The 21,825-nt window shown below is 36.3% G+C and overlaps 2 protein-coding genes across 2 annotated transcripts; one reads left to right on the top strand and one right to left on the bottom strand.

Moving 5' to 3' along the window:
* The first annotated feature begins 1,229 nt into the window (after positions 1-1,229).
* LOC147532271 (serine hydroxymethyltransferase 7-like) lies at positions 1,230-5,655 on the top strand. Its single transcript, XM_086645061.1, has 4 exons — positions 1,230-2,833; positions 3,353-3,758; positions 4,896-4,997; positions 5,083-5,655. Exons 1-4 carry the CDS (start codon positions 1,850-1,852, stop codon positions 5,304-5,306), a joined length of 1,716 nt encoding a protein of 571 aa, XP_086501187.1. The 5' UTR covers positions 1,230-1,849; the 3' UTR covers positions 5,307-5,655.
* Positions 5,656-8,751: 3,096 nt separating this feature from the next.
* Positions 8,752-10,640, bottom strand: LOC147532272 (uncharacterized). Its single transcript, XM_086645067.1, has 2 exons — positions 9,702-10,640; positions 8,752-9,536 (listed from the first exon to the last, which is right to left on the bottom strand). Exons 1-2 carry the CDS (start codon positions 10,059-10,061, stop codon positions 8,919-8,921), a joined length of 978 nt encoding a protein of 325 aa, XP_086501193.1. The 5' UTR covers positions 10,062-10,640; the 3' UTR covers positions 8,752-8,918.
* Positions 10,641-21,825: the final 11,185 nt, after the last annotated feature.

Here is a 21,825-nt window from a genome sequence, read left to right on the forward strand (position 1 = left end):
CAAATCGTATAAGCAACATGATTCTTGAAACAAGGTAGAAGCGCACGATCTATCGGACCTCCAGAGTACGGGTCTGAAAATGAAGATGACCCCCTACTTCTATTTCTACTGTCGAAATAGGAGGCTCTGTTTCGTTCTCATCTCCTTGCGTTCGTCGTTGCTTACGTGGTGCCATAATAACTTTTGAATAATACGCGGATATGTGATGCACAAACAATAAATAATCAAAATATGTTTTCCTACTCTAAATTAATGAAGGAAAAATTAGACGTATCGCTACAAAAAAGGTTCAAATAATAAATTTTTATAGGCACGTATCGCTACAAAAAAGGTCATTCAAATAATGAAGGAAAAATGATGAGAAAAATAAAGAAAGAAAAATATGAAAGATTAAAAAAAAAAAAAAAAAAAAACCCAGGTCCCGGATCAGGTAATCCGGGCCCTTTAAGTCCGGAACGGATTACCCAGTCCGTCACGGAGTGGAAAGGGAGTCTGTTTCTTTGTACTAACCCACGGATTAGCTGATCCATGACTAGGAAGACACGGACGGACTGGACGAGTCCGTCCGAGTCGTTCCAGCAGCTTCATAGATCTAGGGCAGTTTGTTTGGACATCAAACAATCACACAAATGGCTCTAAATATGTTCGAAATGATATAATACAACAATCTAAACATGTTACAACACACTATTAACATCCCCAATCAATCTAACAACAAATTTATTCAAAAAAAATTAAAAAAGTTAGGGTTTTTGAACCAACCTTGAAGGAGCAATTGTAGCTTGATTTCAACTTCGTCTCCACCAAATGATTCTTGATTCTAAGACTTAGAGAGTCGAATGACTTATTCTCAGCAAAATTTTAGTGAGATTAGTGAGATTATGAGCGATTTGATGAGGTTTAAACTCGGTTTTTTAAGAGCTTAGAGAGAGAAAGTTTAAAATTCCCAATTTTGGATGGATTTTGTGAGAGATGGATGGAGGGGTTAGGGTCAACAGATAATGGACCGGTGCCTACATACTTGAGTGGTGCCAACAGAGAATAGAGCGATTGGGCCTGGTGCTAACAGAGATGGATGCTAACAGCTGTTTGGTCAGGTGCCTTTAAAAGCACCCCCTATAATATACTATTATTCTGCCTAAATATATTATTCATAGCAAAAGAAACTTAGCCAAGAAAAATCTTTAAAAAGTTCAATAAATCTATCTATTTATTCAACATAAATGCTAATACCCTCTTTGTGTGTTCCCATTGGCCACAAAAATCCGAAAAATAACCTACTGAATCTAGTCCATTTTATGGTTAATATTCTTTCCCATCTCAATTTTACGTACCTAGCCGTTATCTTAGTTATCAGCAATAACTACTGTCACAAATTCCCCCATTCCACTTGATGACCGACTCTTCCGGTTCATACTCGCAAACGTCATTAGATTCACTTGTCCAAATACACGTCCAGATACATTCTTTCCCGATTTCCGATTCAACTCATTACCATATACGACGACCACCATTTTTTCCTATCAACCGGTTACCCGGTGAACGTCGTCACAGCTACTTAAAAAAAAAATCATTCCTCAAAGACGACGATTATTCTCTCTCTCTCTAGAAGTTCTTTCTCTCTCTAAAATTAAGAATTAGGGCTTAAATTTTTGTATGGAATCATCCTCTTCAATAGCAGCTAAATCGAGATTTCGTTATTGTTACTGCAAATCTTTCAAGAGCTGTTGTCGTTGTTACTGTAACTGTTGTTGTTGTTCTTGTGAGGATTGAAATTCTAGGGTTAGGGTTTTGATTTTGTTATTTTGCCATTTGGGAATTGGAATTGGAATTGGAATTGGAATTGGAAATGGATCTTTCTCAGGCTAATTCAACACTCTCTCTAGGGTTTCATTCTCATACTGCTTCGCCTTCTCATCATCGTATGGACTCTTCTACTCCGTCCGTTTCCTTACGGTTACTAGATGATGAAACCTTGGTTGGGAAGGAAGAAATTGTTGATGAAGAACAAAAAGATGAAGAGGAATTTAAAATTTTAGGTCATCCGATGTCTATGAAGAGGAGAAGAGAGGTTGATTCTTCTTCTTCATCATCGTCTTCATCTTATTCTTGTTCATCAAAGAGGGCTTTAATTGAACAGAGTCTTGAATCAAGACGAGCTTCAGTTAGGGCTTGGAGTAATCAACCTTTAAGTGTAGCTGATCCTGATATTCATGAAATTATGGAAAAAGAGAAACAAAGACAAACAAAAGGGATTGAATTGATAGCTTCTGAGAATTTTGTTTGTAAAGCAGTAATGGAAGCCCTAGGAAGTCATTTAACAAATAAATATTCAGAAGGTATGCCTGGTTCTAGATACTATGTGGGAAATCAATATATTGATCAAATTGAGTTACTTTGTTGGCAAAGAGCTTTAACTGCTTTTCATCTTGATTCTGATAATTGGGGTGTTAATGTTCAACCTTATTCATGTACATCTGCGAATTTCGCTGTTTATACTGGTCTTCTTCTTCCTAAAGATAGGATTATGGGTTTGGATTCACCATCTGGAGGACATTTAAGTCATGGGTATTATACACCAAGTGGGAAGAAAGTTTCAGGTGCTTCCATTTTCTTTGAGAGTTTTGCATATAAAGTGAACCCATATACTGGTTATATTGATTATGATAAGGTAGAGGAAAGAGCACTTGATTTTCGCCCCAAGATATTGATTTGTGGGGGTAGTTCATATCCTAGAGAGTGGGATTATGCGAGGTTTAGACAGATTGCTGATAAGTGTGGAGCTGTATTAATGTGTGATATGGCTCATATAAGTGGCCTTGTTGCTGCAGAGGTGTGAAATCTTCTTACTATTCTTTGATTGATCTATTCTTTTTACTCCCTTGACATTGTCAAAGTTCATGTGTAAAAACCATGCTTTTAACATTCTTTTGATAGTTTAGTCTTTTATAATAGTAAGTTAATGCGCCTAAATACATTTTGTACATAAAACGTTGTATGTTAGGCTCGATTTCATGTTCTCATGGCTTATAGGCGACTAGTTAGAAATTAAACGTAGTGGAGAGGTTTTCCGAAGGAACTATGGTTCTTTTGTATGGAGCAATAGAATAGAATGGCTCATACTTCATGCTTCGCCGAGAAGTCCACCCCGCCAAGTATCATCCTTTTCACTACCCTCTTCTTATTCTTCTGGATAGTGTTGTTCAGAACTTTAGGTGTACTTGTATGTAGTTTTTGATAGTTTGTCTCGTATGTTATGTTATATTAATGCTTGTGGGCTGCTTGTTAAGTAAGTCGTAAAGAGGAAGAAACAAGGAGAACTTATAATGAATTGTTTTTATTCTTTTTGCAGGAATGCAAGAGTCCTTTTGATTACTGTGATGTCGTGACCTCAACAACTCACAAAAGTCTCCGAGGACCTAGAGGAGGTATTATATTCTACAGGAAAGGTCTAAAACCAAAAAGGAGAGTGACACTTCAGAGTCATGGAGATGACAACGAACAGTATGACTTTGAAGAAAGAATAAATTTTGCTGTCTTCCCATCGTTGCAAGGTGGACCTCACAACAATCACATAGCAGCTCTTGCCATTGCCTTAAAACATGTTGCTACTCCGGAATACAAAGAATATATGCAACAAGTGAAAAGAAATGCTCAGGCTTTAGCAAGTGCTTTGTTAAGAAGAAAATGTAGATTGGTTACTGGTGGTACCGACAACCATTTGGTTCTTTGGGATTTGAGAAGTCTTGGTTTAACAGGTACCATATATTTTAAGTGAAATTATAACATTCTTTAAGTTTGTGCCTCATAAATAGGTATCATACTATCATTTTGGGTCAATTGCAGCAGCTTAATCTTGAAATCAAGGACATAATTCTTCAAGTCACACAGTTTTACTTGAGCTATAATCCCTAGCTTCTGTATCAAATTAAAATTTTAATCTTATAGTGGCATTTTTGGGTACCTACTTAGTGATCTATATAAGTCCATTTTAAGAGAAATGTATGTAAAGATTATCAATTGATGGAAAACTAAATGATATGTATAGATACTCAGGCTGTGGTTTCTCTTATCGTTCCAATCCACACTATCAGTTTAAAAAGCCTGAATGTAGAACCAATTTATACATGTAGCTTGTCCTCGAAAACATTTTGTGCCAGTATCTAACATAACAACTTCATTTGTTCGAGTAAAAGACATGCAGTTTGCACTGCCTTACATGCATATGCATGTTCGACATGCATACCTCCATTACATAATATCACGATATTACACCGTTGTGCTATGCTTGAGCTTAAGTTGATATGGTTAAATAGGGTATGGAGTAGTATACTGTATCTGAAAAAGAACAAATACAATCATGAGGCAGACAATAGTATAAACTGTTAATCATTCGTAACCAATTACAAGCTTGACTTAAACTTGCATAAATATATTAATAATAGGGAGATACCAATTCGTGCTCAGGTGCATTTGAACTACTTCTTTAGTTATAGGTAATACTTTTGAATGTAAAGTTTCTTTTGATATACTCATTCGAAGTTTCGAACAAAGAAAAAGGAAACCTGTATTAATACAAATATCACCACCTCTACTCTTTATAGTTTATACTGTAAAATATAAACTCTTATAATAGATCATTATCAGTTTTGTATTTCTGTGTGAACTGCATGTGCTCTTCTTTTGCTTGCTTGCTTACTTTTTTATAAACCGGCAGTTCATGGCCCATGGGTGTGAGGGGGTATTGGTTTTCCGAATGTCTTTCCCGGTACCTGAGTTGTTCTGCCATTTTATACGTTAAATTATTCAATTTGTTTGTACTCTCATGTCATGTTATAGAGCAAAACATATGCTGATCTTCGTTTTGTGTTTTCTTGTTCATTGCTTTCTAATAGGTAAGAGCTATGAGAAGGTTTGTGAGATTTGCCATATCACACTCAATAAAACTGCTATATTTGGTGACAATGGTGCCATTTGTCCAGGAGGTGTAAGAATTGGTACGTGAACTCCCTAAACTTGGTAATCCTGGTTCAACTTTGTCATAGGTTTCGCTTTTGTTGAACTTTTCATATAATTCTTCAGGTACTCCTGCTATGACATCAAGAGGTTGCGTGGAGGCTGATTTCGAAACAATTGCTGACTTCCTCCTCAGAGCAGCCCAAATTGCGAGTATTGTGCAGAGAGAACATGGAAAACTGCAGAAGAACTTTCTCAAGGGACTTGAAAGCAACAAAGATATTATTGACCTTCGCAACCGTGTTGAGGCTTTCTCTTCCCAGTTTGCAATGCCAGGATTCGACACGTAAATCTCATGTGTAATGGCACACGACCAAATTCTTATAGTTGGGTTTTTTTTTACATTTTCTTGGGTCATAACTCATTTTATAAGTTGCTAGCAGAATCATCAACTATCATCGTTTAGAAACGGTGAGGTGAAATCTTTCTCGGTGATTTTATACGGTACAGTTTTTTTTTTTTTTTTTAAATATTGAGACAGGACCGCTGAAAATCTCTTAGTTATAGCGAACCGTATTCTTATACTGTTTATTACATATACTCGGTCATTTTTGTTGTTTTTTCAAGTGAAATTCATTCGTCTGAATTACATTTTATTTTGGGATCATGTTGAATATAAATTTCCTCTCTTAAGTAGAATTTAGCAGGGTGTTGTGAATGGCCATTGTGAGAAGAGAGATTCTAGACAGAGATAAGATTGAACACTAGGTATTTGTTTTGACTGGTAATTGGAATTCAGAATGACCTATAAATGCAAAAACAACAAGGGTCCCTTGTGTATCTGAAAAAGGAAACAAAAACAATGGAGTGAAGATTCCTTGGGTTCATAATGTAACTTAAAGTTCGGCCACCACTTGTGGTGGTGCAGTGATGGTGGGATCATCGAAAAGGATATCCCTTCATGGTGGAGGTATTATACGCTGTGGGGACTACCGACCACAAACATTAAACCAGAAAGTTCTAGTTGAGAAGTCAGTGTGAATCTTAACACATACCAGCTTGAAATCTTCATTCATCTAGTCTCTCTTGAAATCTTCATTCATCTACTCTCTCTCTTTAGAGACAGAGCTTGATCGTATGTGTCGAGAACGCGTATGGTGGTATGTGTTAGGTGAGTAGCACAAGGCACACCTATAATCCATCCCCTCATTATTTATTATTTACCTCGACTCATCCCATCTTTGCAATTCTTTGTATCCTTTGTAAGAATTCTGTTTGTATAGACTGGAACCACCACATAGGTTGTGACATATGAGAGGCTCCGCCATATTTTATTGTTGTGACATATGAGAGTTATGTCCTTTAGGTTGGTCATTGATAGACTCTGCCATATTTTTGGGCCAAACTGCAAAATTAAGCTTCTTAGTGTTAAATTTGTGGTCATCCAACTCAAGACCAATTGGTAATGAGGGGGAGATGATACTTTATATTCTTGGTTGCTAGTTATCCCTTCTCCCATGTGGACTATTCTTACACTTACATTGGTTCGTATAAATACTCTCGGAGTGTCTGAGTGTTGACCTTGCCATGTTTTGTCTAAGGTAGTATTGTAGTAGTATGTGTTTTGCGGAGATCAGAATTATTTTTGTACGTTAAATATGAATTCAATGGATTCATGTATTTTCATCTCACATACTTTAAGCTAGTACCGGAGTTTGACAAAGACTTGTTTTAAGATCTGACGTAAACAAGATCATTAGGGTACAGAACTACAGATAAATTTGAATAAGATTTGCTTGGTAAATGCCAGAGGAGCACTTTGAGATATCAATACCCTTTTCTCTCTGTTCATTCCCTAATATATGTAATATATATTATATATATTTGTTTAATTCCAAAAAAAAGAAAAAAAAAAAAAAATATATATATATATATATATATATATATATATATATATTTGTTTCATTAATTTAATACCCGGGAAACACTATGAAAGTGAAAGTGTTGGGGGGAAGACAACAGGCATTGATTTCCGGGTGTAGTAGGGATTATATGGAAGAATGCAACTGGAAGCAACCATTTGGATAGTGACACACACTTTCAATGCCTTCCAATCTCTCTCTCTCTCTCTCTCTCTAGAGCCCCAACCATAAGCCATGGCCATGGTGATATTAGTAGTGAGAGAAAAAGTGGAGAAAGTAAATAACCAAATCAAATATCATTCCTAAATATAAAAAAGGATACGAACATGTATTCACTCAAACAAAACTATTGTTGTAAAGCAATCCGAGACACAGTGTGACGCTTCTCTTAAGAGATTAAGATCTGGGTTGCTAGTGATACTATCTGCTTTGGCAGACCTGATCCTCACGGTTTTAAAAGACCTCGTTAGAGAAAGGTGTTTAACCTTTTAAGAGGAGCACCATACTCACTACCAATGTGGGATTGCTTTCACAACACACCCTCCCAAGACTATATCACAGTAGAGCGAATCGTGCTGATAACGTGTTATAAAATGGTGCGGACCTGTCTTTTGGGTTGTTAGTGATACTGTCTGCTTTGACACACCTGAGTCTCACGGTTTAAAGGCCTTCGCTAGGGAAAGGTGTTTAACCTCTTAAGATGATCATCACATTCCGTCTCACCACTGTTATGAGATTGTTTTTGCAACAACTAGGGGTGTGAATCGGTCCGGACGGGCGGGAACAGACAATAATTCAACCGGTCCGGGCAGAACAGGCACAAATCCTAAGTGTCCACTCGGACATCCGGATGAAACGAACAGACATTTCAGATTTTCTCCAGCAAAGTGCCCGTCCGTGACCGTTTTGATAGTTTGGCAAACCGGGTATCGGTCAGCCGGACACCGGTCATTAATGAACAAAATAAAGAAATTTTTATTCGAAATTAAATTGTTTAGTAGCTAGATACAATTTTCTAAACTCTCACTTTACAATTCAAAAAAGTAAATGAATACAAAACTAAAAGATAATCATTGAGATTTTGCATGGATTACAATCGGTTTTATTCTTCTTCTCATGGATTACGATCGGTGTATGGCGGATTTCTTGGGTTACTGATGAGATATTGAGATTTTGGAGGAGAAAAGAGAGTAGAGAAGTAGAGAGGCGAAGACAAGATTAAGAAAAGTGATTTCTAGGGTTATATATTTTTACTCTTAAAATCTAACGGTTGTAGCTAACCCTACAAATCTAAAGGCTTAAAATCAATCATATAGGCGGGCGGGTATAACGGGTAGGATAAACGGACGGATATGGACGGGTTTGGTTGGGCGGACAATATAAACGAGCGGACTCGGTCGGATCACCGGGTAAGGACCTATGCCCGCATCTATCCGCTTAAGCCCTTTCGATCTGGCGAGTACGAACAGATTCGGGCATCGGACAGTCACGGACCCTTCGGACTCGGACGGTCGTGGGCGGGTTCCGGTTCAAAATCCCACCCTTAGCAACAACTATTCAATTTTTCTAGTCTTCAACTTCTTAACTAGTGTTATAAAATGGTGCGGACCAGCCTTCTAGACTGTTAGTGGTACTGTCTGCTTTGACACATCTGAATCTCACGGTTTTAAAGAGTCTTGCTAGGGAAGGGTCTTTAATCTCTTAAGAGGAGCACCACACCATGTCTCACCACCGAGAGATCCGTTTACAACAACTGTTTAATTTTTCAAGTCTTCAACTTCTTAACTAGTTTTCGTAATATGTGAAAACTCTGTTTGTTTTCTATTTTATTCTTCTTTTAATTTCTAAAACAAAATTACTTAAACTCTTCATACATTTAAACATGGTAGATTTATCTCTAATTACTAAAATAACATCTTCTTTTCTTTTTTTTTTTGTTATTTTATCTTTCTTCAAAATGTAATAACTTTGATTTTACAAGAAAATTTTGAACCTTCTTCACTGGCTTTAGCCAATCCCAACTACCCTCTCTCTCTCTCTCTACCTGTGACTGCAAATATCCAAAAGTTTCTTCCTACCTTCAACAATTTCATCAAAGAAATCATCAAGTTGTCCAATAATATTCTCACTACCACACTTCAAAATACCAAAATAATTCTTCAAATTCTCAACTTTCTCTCTCAAACCAACTCCTAATTCATACTCATTCATTCCTTGATTACTAGAAGAAGAACATCTTCTCTCTAACTCTGTTCTTAATTCATCCATGGCAATCTTACTTCTTCTAAATTCATAAACCAAAATTCCAAACCCTTCATTTTTATTCATCTCTGTACTTATAATTTGTTGTAATCTTGCTGTTGAAACCATGAAATCTGATCCAAATAACAAACACCCTTCATACCCATTTCTTCTAAAACTTGAATCTGGCCATGAGTAAACCAACCCACAAACTAAAATCATCAAAAGAAGTGAACTTACATTTCTCATTGCATATAAAACACCTCTAAATCCATTAAACCCATTAAGTTTTGATTCTAATAAAACTTTCTCATCAAATTTTAATGAAAGGGTTTGAATTCTTGATTCCATTAAAGCTCTGTTTTCTTCCTCAAAACCAATTGCTTGTCTTCTACAACTAGAAATTGCCCTTATTACCTGTAACAGAAAAAAATCAAAATTGATTTTCTCTCACTAAAATCAAAATTAAAATCAAACCCAGAATTCAATTTTACAAGTTGAGTAATGGGTAGAATCATTTGAACACAGAATTCTAAAGATCCAGACAGACAGGCAATTTATTAAGTGTGGTAAGAACCTAACCTGACGGAAAATTTGGTGGGTGAGATTCAGGTGAGCTTCAAGAGAAGAAGCAATATCAGATCCTGTTGAATAGTAATTTTCCATGCCTGAAATACCAGATTTAATTAAATGACAGGCATCCCAAAGTCTAGAGCTTTCATCCATATATTCATCAAGCCATTTTTCACCAACTGGTAATTGAAGTTTTTGAACAAGAATTGTTAATTGAGAATGAAAAGATCGAAGAAGTGAGAGAACCCTTTGAAGGAATTGAATAGACATGAAATTTGTAGAGAGAAAAGAACGTTCAAGATCTTCAATCCCTCTAGTTAGGAAGGAATAGAAGCCATTAACAGAGGAAGTAGATGAAGGATCCACCATAGAGATAGAGAGGGAAAAGCTTTTTAAGTAGGAAATGAAAAGAAAGAGAGATGGGTGAGTTTGAGGAGGAGGAGGGAGAGAGGAAGGAAATAAGAGAGATATTTAAATTGAAAGAAAAGAAGGTATAGAGATAGAGAGAGAGAGAGAAGGAAACTCAGGTGTCAATGGAGGTGAAAAAGAATGGTTTGGAGAAATGATGGGTGTTTCCTATAATGGAGAAAGTATGATTGAGAATCTGCAATTTTCATTGTCTAATTGGGGGCAGAAAGAGTGAGAAATAATCCTTGGGAGGAAAGAAAAAAAAAGAGAGAGTAGATATTTGAGAAAGAAAAGTAATTCACAATTCAATACAAATTCCCAATTACAAAATTGAAGCCAAAACCAAAGAGTTGGGAACTTTTATCAACTAGTCATTTGTTTGGGTTATCTTTGTAAACCCTTTTATGCCATGTTTGGCTGTGAGACTATGGAACTAGCCCAGAACTATATTTGGTACACATGAATGCATCAAGAATTGCATTTTCAACGAAAAACGATAGTCTTGAAGTGACAATACTACTGCTAGATTATTCTTCTTGGTAATCGCATTCTTTCTCGTGCGTCAAACATAATCTTGAAGTGACTATAGTACTAGATGTATAAAGTTGTCATAAATACGTGTCAAAACAGCATTATGAAGTAATTATTTTATTGAATTTGGAGGAGAGATAACAACATGAATCTTAAAATCATTCTACAAATCACAGATCATACATCCAAGTAGTGCCTCCTGAAACTGCAAAAACATGTACAAACATATTAAAATATATTGTTAGAGTTCTTATTTTTCAAATTCCTTATAAGATGTCAATTGATGTAAAGAAAATATACCCTCTTTGTAGGTCAGCATGAATATCATTTTAGTGTTGATCAATCTCAAGTGAATTTAGTCTTTCTTTTCATATATCCAAAAGAAATCAAGATAAGAAGAATATGGTCAATATATAACAAAGAATCTAATCTTTCTCAAAAGTTTTAAGCCTATGAAAAATTAGAGTAAATAATTCTAGTCAATTTTTCGCGTGAATAGATTTGTTTTCGTCAACACTTGGTTGCCAAAGTGGTCGATAGTGTTGACATAAATTCTAAAATTCTGGAGGTCTCAGGTTCGATCCACCAGAGGACGTGGGATCCATGGTTAATGAATTTAGGTTATTAAATGTATAAATATAACAATAAGTTTGTCGAGCTTTTCGCTCTATGTTATCGGACTTTAGGCTTCTTTAGTTATCGTGTTTATCACATCTTGACGATGTATTAATGCCTTGTAATGACTAACGTAGATCGCAGTCCAGTTCTCAAGAAAAAAAAAATTGTTAAGAAATAAACTGTAAATTTTATATATTATTTTGATAGGCTTTTTGGATAATTTCAATTTGAATATAAAATGATATTGTTGTATGTGTATTTATCCACTTCTTCATAACTAACAATAGAGACTTGATATTCATTTGTAGATTAAAACATCACCCATACCGATTGTCACAACCATGGATGGAAGAAAAAGAAGTGACAAAAGAAAATGTCAATAATATACTGTAAGTGAGAAAGTTTTTTGTTGAAACAAAGTGAGAAAGTTGATCTTGTTCTTATGGTTTTGCTGATCTTGTCGTTATGGTTTTGTTAGGGTAATATATAGTACCTTACCACATCATATATTATATTACCGAGACAGGAATTCACGAACGAAGGCTCAATTAGAAGTTTTTCTAAAGTAAAAAGTCAACAGTTTGTAGTCCAAGTGGTTCTAAGGTGTTGACATAAAATTTAAAAATCCCTGGAAGTCTCAAGTTCGAACCCCACAGAAGGTGGAATCTTTGGTTATTTGAATTGGGATTAATTAAGTATTAATAAAATTGTTGGGCTTTAGGCTATTGTCTTTGTTGGGCTATAGGCCAGGTGTTGTTAATGTTTGAGTGGGCAGTTATCGAGCTTATCACGTCTATGATGTATCAAATGCTAACCGTCTTTAAAAAAAAACAAGTTATATTTTGCTTGGTTGAACCCAACATTTATATGTTATTTGGTTAAAATCCTAATACTTTTTGCAATCATTATAAATTTGGAAAATTTTATAGGCAATGCCTAAACATGTTAAAAGCAGTATATTTTTTACTTAAAATTTGGTCAAAACAAGTTGACCAACTACGGTTAGAGGTAATGCTCCAGATGTGAGGGTGTTTATCACCCACCTCTTCCTTTTCTCTTATTCCGAAAAAAAGTCGACTATCGAAACTCCGGCCAGCGACCTTAATTTCTTTCCTCCTCCCTTCTTTTTATCTTTTTCAAAAAACTACGATTTCTGAATTTGACAAGCTGATTTGCAGTGGAGGATTCTCATATTCTAGAGAAAAAGTAAAAAAAGAAAATAATAATGGAAGAGTCATTGTGCAAGGTTCATGAGATTTGACAATGGTTTATTATCTCTCTTGGAATGGCGAGCAACTATTATTGCTTTTCTGGAGCGAGATATAAAAAGTAATTCGCTCATTAAGGTTCATGAGAGAACGACTTCATCCAGCTAGCTCATGGTCGTGAATACGCTCCCAAGAGTTCAGAGTTGCACTAAACAAACAGGAAAAATCAATCATGGAGTTCCGTCGATCTCCATGAGCATAAGTTCTGAAAAAAATTTGAAAATAAAAGAAGAAATTCAAAAATTAGGTGTTCAGGCAAAGAATTGATCAAAGGGGGTTCCATAGAATCCACCGGCGATGTAGTCCTCTCATGTCGTGATTGATTCAAATTGGTGTAAGATTTAATAAGGATGGGTAACTACAAGAATTTCAACTACTCACCTACTGTAATTGATTCGGCTTGTTCAACTAGTCCTCTTATTTGAATGGGACTCCACAAGAATGGAAACTTTTTCTCTAAAATCCTCTCTCTCCAACAGTTGTGTGAAGAGAATGATTTTCTTCACAGAAAAGTTCACACCTCTTCTGAACTCATAATGGGCCTTTATATAGGCATTACCTTAGTAGAGTCTCATTCAAATAAGGAATCCTAAAAGTCCCTCAGAAAAGATAAGTACAAGTTAGTGTTTAAACTAACTGAGACTCTTAATATAATGAAAACCCTAATTAGAGTTTCCCCATGGTGTGGCCGGCCAGAGTGGCCCTTAATTGGCTTACTCTGCCCCGCCCAGCCCCTTAATAAGGTCGGCCAGGGATCTCCCCTTAAGGGAATCCCTTATTGCCCCTTAAAGTGGGGTTTTGCCTTTTCGGACTTCTCTTTAGAGCCCGATTCTTTCTATCTCTTAGACTGGATCATATCCATCTATATACTAGTTCCCATTAGTCTATTCTCACTGTTCAAGTTACCAATTCTTATGTGTAACCCGTTGTAGGATCCGGTCTATGTTAGCCGCGGATAACCGAAGTGATCCGATCGTAAGCGGCTTCTAGCTAAACACTACGACTCCTAATTGAACCAGAATGATTGATCTTCCAATAAATTCATCATTATCCTATGAGCCAAATCGTACCCATTACCATCTTGGTAGTGCGCTTCTGCCTTCCTTGTTCTGGTTGTAAGGCATCGATCGAACCTACGTGAACCCCCTTCATTCCTTTGGAGACCCCATGGCTGATATGTTCATGCCGAGGGCGTTACAGGGTTGGTTTCCTCTAGTCGACCTCCCAGTTAGGGAAGTATGTAGCAGATCGTCAAGGGTTCAGCTGTCCTGCTGCCTTAAGTCGGGTTGATCTATTGGACTTCAGGTCTGATCTTGACTCTTCGACGTTAGTCAACGTCTAGACATTTATGCATCATCACAAACGATATGGATTAAGAAGATGAAAGTGTGGGTAATCAAGTTGAATCGATCCTTTTGTCGGAAGAAGAGAGAAGAAACGAAAGGGAAGAAAAAAAAATTTATTTTTATTTTTGAAGGTAGCGGACCGGTCTCAATTATGCTGTTAGGTAGGTCAAACATTGATTGAGGCATTCCCCCCTTTAGACACATTGCCTGTAACTATTTTTAAAATTGCCTTTAGCAAGCTTGCCTTTAACAACTCTGGGCATTGCTAAATCCCCCTATAAATTTTTGCAAATAAGTAGAAACTTTTTACCACCCTCTTGCATCTAGTTGAAAATTTCAAAAAATCTAAAGAGTCGAGGACTAAAAAAAATTCAGTGATCTCTTCTCACCGAACAGAACATTTATAAGGAGTTTTGATCAAATTTCTCAGTTATGAATAAATCGAATTATCTTGAGAATGCAAAAAATCATCTTTGATTGGATTTGAATGACAAGTATCTAATTGATTGTAGATGTGACAACCTACACTTCTATAGTTACCAATACGCTTTTCGAGTGGATTTTTGAGATTTCGTCAAGAATAAAACATTGTAGTTGACTCCCTAGACGATAGAAACATAGATAATGTTAGAAACAATCTGAGTTTGGATTGTTACAAGTGGTATCGAAACCGAAGACAATTCATCTTCGAGATGGAGAGATGTAATATTTCCGGGTCACTTAGAAACGCATCTAGAATTTAATTACTGAAATCATTCAAACTTAGTAAGTATCAATGCTTTACTCTGAGTTAGACTAGTAGAGCTTTGGACAGCAAAAACCACCACAATAATGTTAGGGCATGGATCACTGTCTAGCATAGAGATGGGAGAGAGTGCGTGCGAGAGTGTCATACTTGACGTATGCATCCTAATGGACCCATCCCATTTCATCATAATTAGACTAATGTCAAATGTAAACTAAAATCTGAAAACCCTAATTTCAAATGCCCTTTCTGTTCTTATGATTAAAAGGAAATAAATATGAGACTACTTAAAACATGTTATTTGATTTAATCCAAAAAGTCTAAAGAGGGAGGAGCATCAACCTTAAAGTACTCTTTAGTGTTCCAGAACCGGACCAGGCTGAACCGACCGGTTCATTCATGTCTGGTTTTGTTTGTCCTAATAAGATTTTTCTTTTCACTTTTTGTCAAATCAAGTTCCAAAAAACTCGAACCACCAAAAACTCTAACCCATTTTATTCCAATTTAAGACTTTGATTTCTAATCAATTTGAGTTGATTGAGGGAGCTTATATCCCTCCCAAGATTTTTTGTGTGTATAAGAATATCGAAAATTCGTTTTAAGTTATCGATTCTGTATATCCTTATATATATCACAATTATTAGAAAATAAACTCAAGACATGATTCTTTGCACTTTAGTCAACCTATTTTTTATAAAACACAATACTTAGTCATTTCACTAACATATGGTTGTTTTTTGAGTGAAAAGTCCAATTTTTGGGAGGTAAAACCAAAATAAATCCAACCTTGCCAAAAAATGTGTTTCCAGTCCAAATGTCAGGACAGCTCATTATTTCCTGATTTTTTTTTATCCCCCTCTTGCCCTTGGACGGGACATGCTGACAAAAAAAAACTGGATGGTAAATAAAATAATTTTCCGTACACAAAAAAATTCAAATTTTCAAATTTTTTTGAAAATTCAAACGAAATTTCAAATTTCCGCCCAGCAAACCATTTCTTTCTGCTAAATAAAATAATTTCCCGTACACAAGAAAATTCAAATTTTTAATTCAAATTCCCGGTACAAAAATGTGTAGTACAGAAGAAAATTTCCGGTAAATAAAATAATTTCCCAGTCACAAGAAAATTCTCGGTACAAAAGTGTCTAGTACAGAAGAAAACTTCCAGTAAATAAAATAATTTCCCGATGCGTCAGACAATTTTTCAAAAAAATATCGTTTCCCGACAACTTTTCGGTGGCAGTTCCGTAAATTTCTGAACAGTACAGATTCTGATGGACGGGTTGTCAGATTCTTTTTCAGAAAAAAATCCTTTCCCGAGAAAATTTCGACGGCAATTTTGTAATTTCCGATGGCATGAACCGTAAATACTTTGTTTTTCAAGGGTCATTTCGTCATTTTTTTTCCCAATTTGACTCTTTGGACCTGCTTTACATTTTTTGGCTACCTAGGCTGGGAAACCTATTTCCTCCCTCATTTTGGATGGTTCACCCAATCCCCCTTGTTTTTTCATACAAAAATTGATTAAGTAGTAAAAACTTGACATGTATGTCTTGAAAAAGATGAGAGAAAACTTTAATTTAGGATAAACAAAAATCAAATCACCTCCCAAGAAAATACTCAAACCAGAAGCATGATTTGAATTTTAAATTACTTGCAGGTTATCCCTGTCTATGTCAAAAAATCGGGGTGTCAGTTTCTCTCATCTTTGTAGTCGTGAATTGAGTTATAAGTTGCGGTTTGTCATCTTTGGTTAGACAGTACTTCATTCCATTGCTTCATCTATTTGATAACTATGTTCGAAGAGGCTTGAATCTTTCATTTGAAATGTTGAATTCTCAAAATATTCGATTCCTTTCGTTTGCCTTCAATGTCTCCTTTATCCACTTTCGTTGTGGTAAAAATTGTCAACAATGGAGGACACAAAATGTTTAGAAAAAAATTGGTTGAAATATAAACTAATTTATGCAATGTTATAAGAGTTATAAATGTTCATATTGTATAAATAATTAACAAGATTTCACAAAAAGAAAAAGAATCAACCTTGGACGTGACGCCCAACATTTAAGCCCTAGGACGTCTGAGGAAGAAAATTTGCTTAGGTTTCTATTCCCATGAGGTTAGGATGGCTGGTAGTCCATATTTTATGGAAGTGTGAAATTTTTAGGTAAGATTTTCGTGTTTTTATCGAAGTGAGTTTTAGGGTTATAAAATTGTGCTCATGGGTTTTTGGAGAATGGGACACTTGAGAGCATGTTGGTATTCCTTAGATTGTGTTCATAGGTAAAGGGGACCAATCGTGTGATAAATATTAGAGTTAATTCCTATATGGTCCCCTATTTTGTGACCAGCTTCCTTTATAGTCCCTTTTTTTTCGTAAATTCAAATCTGGCCCCCTATTTTCAAGTAAATGTCCTAATTGTCCTTCCTATTTATAATTTTTCAAAATAAAATTAAATACATTCCACCTCATTTCCACCTCACCTCTATCTCCACCTCACATGTCTCTCCACCTCACCTCTCTCTCTCCACCTTTCTTTCTCTCTCTCTCCACCTTTCTTTCTCTCTCTCTCCACCTTTCTTTCTCTCTCTCTCCACTTTTCTTTCTCTCTCTATCCACCTTTCTCTCTCTCTCTCCACTTTTCTTTCTCTCTCTATCCACCTTTCTTTCTCTGTCTCTCTCCCACTTCGTCTTCCCCGGCCATGTCGCCGGCCGGAAAATTTTCCGGCCGGCGACCTTAAAAAAAAAAAAAAAAAAAACTCTCATCTCTCTCTCTCTCAAAAGATTCCGGCGAAGGGGTTACCCTTCGCCGGAATCTGTTCGGAACAGACCCTTTGAAGGTCTGCTCGAGCAGACCTTCAAGGGTCTGCTCGAGCAGACCTTCAAAGGGTCTGCTCGAGCAGACCCTTGAAGGTCTGTTCCGAGCAGACCTTCAGATCTGAAGGTCTGCTCGGAACAGACCTTCAGATCTGAAGGTCTGTTGAACCAGACCGGTCTGTTCTGTTGAACCAGACCGGTCTGGTTCAACAGATTCCGGCGAAGGGTAACCCCTTCGCCGGAATCTTTTGAGAGAGAGAGAGATGAGAGTTTTTTTTTTTTTTAAGGTCGCCGGCCGGAAAATTTTCCGGCCGGCGACATGGCCGGGGAAGACGAAGTGGGAGAGAGACAGAGAAAGAAAGGTGGATAGAGAGAGAAAGAAAAGTGGAGAGAGAGAGAGAAAGAAAGGTGGATAGAGAGAGAAAGAAAAGTGGAGAGAGAGAGAAAGAAAGGTGGAGAGAGAGAAAAAGAAAGGTGGAGAGAGAGAGAAAGAAAGGTGGAGAGAGAGAGGTGAGGTGGAGAGACATGTGAGGTGGAGATAGAGGTGAAGTGGAAATGAGGTGGAATGTATTTAATTTTATTTTGAAAAATTATAAATAGGAAGGACAATTAGGACATTTACTTGAAAATAGGGGGCCAGATTTGAATTTACGAAAAAAAGGGGGCCATAAAGGAAGCTGGTCACAAAGTAGGGGGCCATATAGGAATTAACTCTAAATATTATTATTAATTATTAGATTTTATCTTAAATTGCAAACTTATAAATAAATATATTTAAAATAATAATAAAAATACCAAAAAACTCATTAACTGACACCACAATTCTATATTCTATTTACCAAAATGATAATTTTGGTATTTATCATCCTAGGCCACATTACAGTGGTTCTCGTCATTCAGTATTCCACTTACAAACATTTGATGTCGTGTGTTCTTTAATAAGTTTATGACACGTTAGGTTGTATTTGTGTTTATGTATGCTAACACGGAATAGGATCGTACATGAACTTTCGTTTAGCTAATAAAAATGGTGCGGTTAGATGCTGATGCAGGCGCATCCCAAACGGCCCCACAAGGCCACACGAACATGTCCTAGTCGGTCAAAGATTAGCAGTTTAATAAGAGTCCTAATTTAAGTATGATTCATAATGAATCTAGGTTTAGGAAGTTTCATTATTTTTAGTGTTTCTATTATTTAGGAAAGTCCAGTTTGTGTCTATCTAGGAAAGTCTAGTAATCTATAAAAGGGAGTCCAGTCTTTGTTTATGACAGATTGAAGAGAAAACCAAATCAAAGTTTATAGTTTATTAAGTTTATTCAGTTATTTTACCGTTCTTCGTTTACTTTATTTATCGTTTTTATATTTCCGCTGCGTCTACATCATGTGGTATTCAGAGCCACCAAAGTTTTTGGATAATGATTCTGGAAATTTTTTTCCAGACCTGTTAAATCCGTATCGATCGTATTCTATTCGTCAAGATGATTATATTCAATCAGATTATACTCATCAAGGGATAACGAATCGATGTTCATGTGCATCATGTGTGTATGAGAATAAGAATTCGTACGATTATCATTGGAATCAGGGAGAAACCGTACGAGAAAACTCATCGCAACCTTCATCCTCTTATTATCCGACAAACACCGAACCACCACCATCACCACCACCTCCGTACTCTTATACACCACCGTACTTTTATACCCCACTTCCGTACTCTAATCATTCACCACCACCGAATTCACCACCGTATTCATCATCACCGTCACCACCCCCACCATTGTCTTATACAACTTCACATCCATATTACTCTTATACACCACCTCCGTCCTCGTATACACCACTACCGTACTCACCACCATATTCACCATCACCTCCATCTTCTTATACACCACCTCCGTACTCTTATTTACCATCACCTCCATCTTCTTATACACCACCACCGCCACCACAAACGACGTCTGCCGAAACGGTTCAATCACTACTATCCGATTTAGCTAAGATTCAAGATATGTGTGACGACCTCAGAACATTAATACGTCAACCATATTCCTCGTCGATTTTATCTTTCAATCATGAAGAAGAAAAAGAAGAATACAAAAAAGTGGAAGAAGTTGATCATGAAGAAGTTGAAGAGGGAGATTGTGAAAAAGATGATTCCAACTACAAAGAAATAATAGAAGAAGATGATACCAATAAAGGCGTTCACTTTGAACATAACAAAATTCTTTCGAATTTGGTGGAAGAAAAAGTTATCAGTGGCTTAGTTACTTTTCGGGATTCAAGCGACAACGTAATCAAGTCCAAAATATTACCCTTATTCAACGTTTCTTTGCCCTTAGGAAATTCTTATGCTAAGGCATACTTGGGTAAATCCCAGAAAGATGCTCCAAAGTATTGGCTTAATTTTTTTGCCAGTTCCACCATGTATACTTCCAAGGGAAGTGAATATGACACCATAGAAGTTGGGCAAGGAAATTTGAGGCTAATTTATAACTACCATGAAGAAAAACGTACTCACTATATTCATAACAGAAGCTCGGTCACAACACCCTTGAATCAATCGTACAGTTTCTATTCTGGATCATCGTCTAAAGAAGGCATTCCTTTGCTCAGTGAAGACTATGATTTTTCTCTCGACGAAGAAATTCTTTACTTTGTTTGGGATCCAGGAGCCTTCACAGTTTCACAAACTCGAACTTCGGCTTCTTGCGTTTCTCCTTTTGGAAATATCTTTCAAGGATCAGATTTATGGGTTACGTTAATGGGTAATCCATCAAATAGAGGTTATCTTCAGCAACCATCTTTTGTTATGATACAAGATCTACAACCACATATTGTTCCTGGTGAGAAGATAAAAACTTTTGGGCTTAATTATGATGGGTTTAGTTTTTGTGTTGCTAGTATGTGTCAATTATATCTTGTTGATACAAGAAAGCCAATGACTCTGGTATTGGGGAGGATTCATGGTATTGATAAACCAAATTCTATTGAAGTGTTCAAATTGATGGGACTGATCATTCACGTCTCTAATGTGTTCGATAAGGAATTTCTTAGAAATATTCATGCGATAGGTAATTTTGCTACAATACCTTCTAGAAAAAGCAGAGCTTATGTCAAACATATAAATTTTGGAACTATGTGGGCTCGGAATGTAACTAAACTTCCACGTGATTATCGAGTTCGGGTTTATAAAATTCACGAAGATGAACATGGGAAGGTAGTTTTTGAGTATCATATCAAAGCTACATGTTTCCAGATCGATATCTAAATCGCACTTGGTTATGCTTCTACGGGTTTGAAGATAGTCGACACCTTGTTCAGTTATTTCAGGTGGTTATGAAACGAAACAAGGTGGTTTTCATATTGGAATTGAAGACGACATTCATTGTTGTTTTCCCAATAAAGAAGGTCGTATTTGTGATTTCTTTCCTGAAACTCAAAGATGACGGTCGATGTCGCAATTTGTTGGATATTTCTTCACTATTGTTGATTTTGCGAATCTTGGCGCGTCAAAGGGTCCGGATTCTAGTGGGTTCACTAGTCCATCATTGTCTTCTACGTATTTCCAAGAAATTTCGTGAAAAGTGGGCATTACGGATCGGTATGGCAAAACTCATCGTATGCGGGTGCATCAAATTGTTTTCTTCATCGAAAAGGTTCGGGACGAACCTTCTGGGGAAAGGGGAGCTGATGCAGGCGCATCCCAAACGGCCCCACAAGGCCACACGAACATGTCCTAGTCGGCCAAAGATTAGCAGTTTAATAAGAATCCTAATTTAAGTATGATTCATAATGAATCTAGGTTTAGGAAGTTTCATTATTTTTAGTGTTTCTATTATTTAGGAAAGTCCAGTTTGTGTCTATCTAGGAAAGTCTAGTAATCTATAAAAGGGAGTCCAGTCTTTGTTTATGACAGATTGAAGAGAAAACCAAATCAAAGTTTATAGTTTATTAAGTTTATTCAGTTATTTTACCGTTCTTCATTTACTTTATTTATCGTTTTTATATTTCCGCTGCGTCTACATCAGATGCATTATAGGTGGGACAATAGGCGTGAATGTGTAGTTCCAAGAGCAAGGTAATTTAGCATTATTACATGAGAGGAAAAAAAAAATTTACCTCGGAATCAATTTTTCCTTAGCTTATTATTGTGTCATACTTTTTATGAAAACAAGCCAACAAACTTTTAAGATTCTAAATGTTTGTCTGTCCATAAAGGGTAGTCATTGATTTAGAGATCAGAGTTGTTGAATTGTTGTTTGGTTTAGTATGGTATATTGGTATCCACTGGCTTTGCTTGAAAGCTACTCTCACTCAAACAACTACTCTTATTTTCTCTTTTTTTTCTTAATTATTGAAGAGACCTCAAAATAATTATACTAATAATAACTCATTTCC

This window comes from Eschscholzia californica, unplaced genomic scaffold (genome assembly GCF_041429995.1).
Source record: "Eschscholzia californica isolate CP2 unplaced genomic scaffold, dmEscCali1.0.p SCAF_6, whole genome shotgun sequence".
NCBI lineage: Eukaryota > Viridiplantae > Streptophyta > Magnoliopsida > Ranunculales > Papaveraceae > Eschscholzia > Eschscholzia californica.

Coding starts and splice junctions, on each gene's coding strand:
- LOC147532271 (XM_086645061.1), top strand. CDS start 1,850: ATGGATCTTTCTCAGGCTAATTCAACACTCTCTCTAGGGTTTCATTCT. Junction 2,834..3,352: donor GTGGCCTTGTTGCTGCAGAG/GTGTGAAATCTT, acceptor TTCTTTTTGCAG/GAATGCAAGAGTCCTTTTGA. Junction 3,759..4,895: donor GAGAAGTCTTGGTTTAACAG/GTACCATATATT, acceptor GCTTTCTAATAG/GTAAGAGCTATGAGAAGGTT.
- LOC147532272 (XM_086645067.1), bottom strand. CDS start 10,061: ATGGTGGATCCTTCATCTACTTCCTCTGTTAATGGCTTCTATTCCTTC. Junction 9,537..9,701: donor CCCACCAAATTTTCCGTCAG/GTTAGGTTCTTA, acceptor TTTCTGTTACAG/GTAATAAGGGCAATTTCTAG.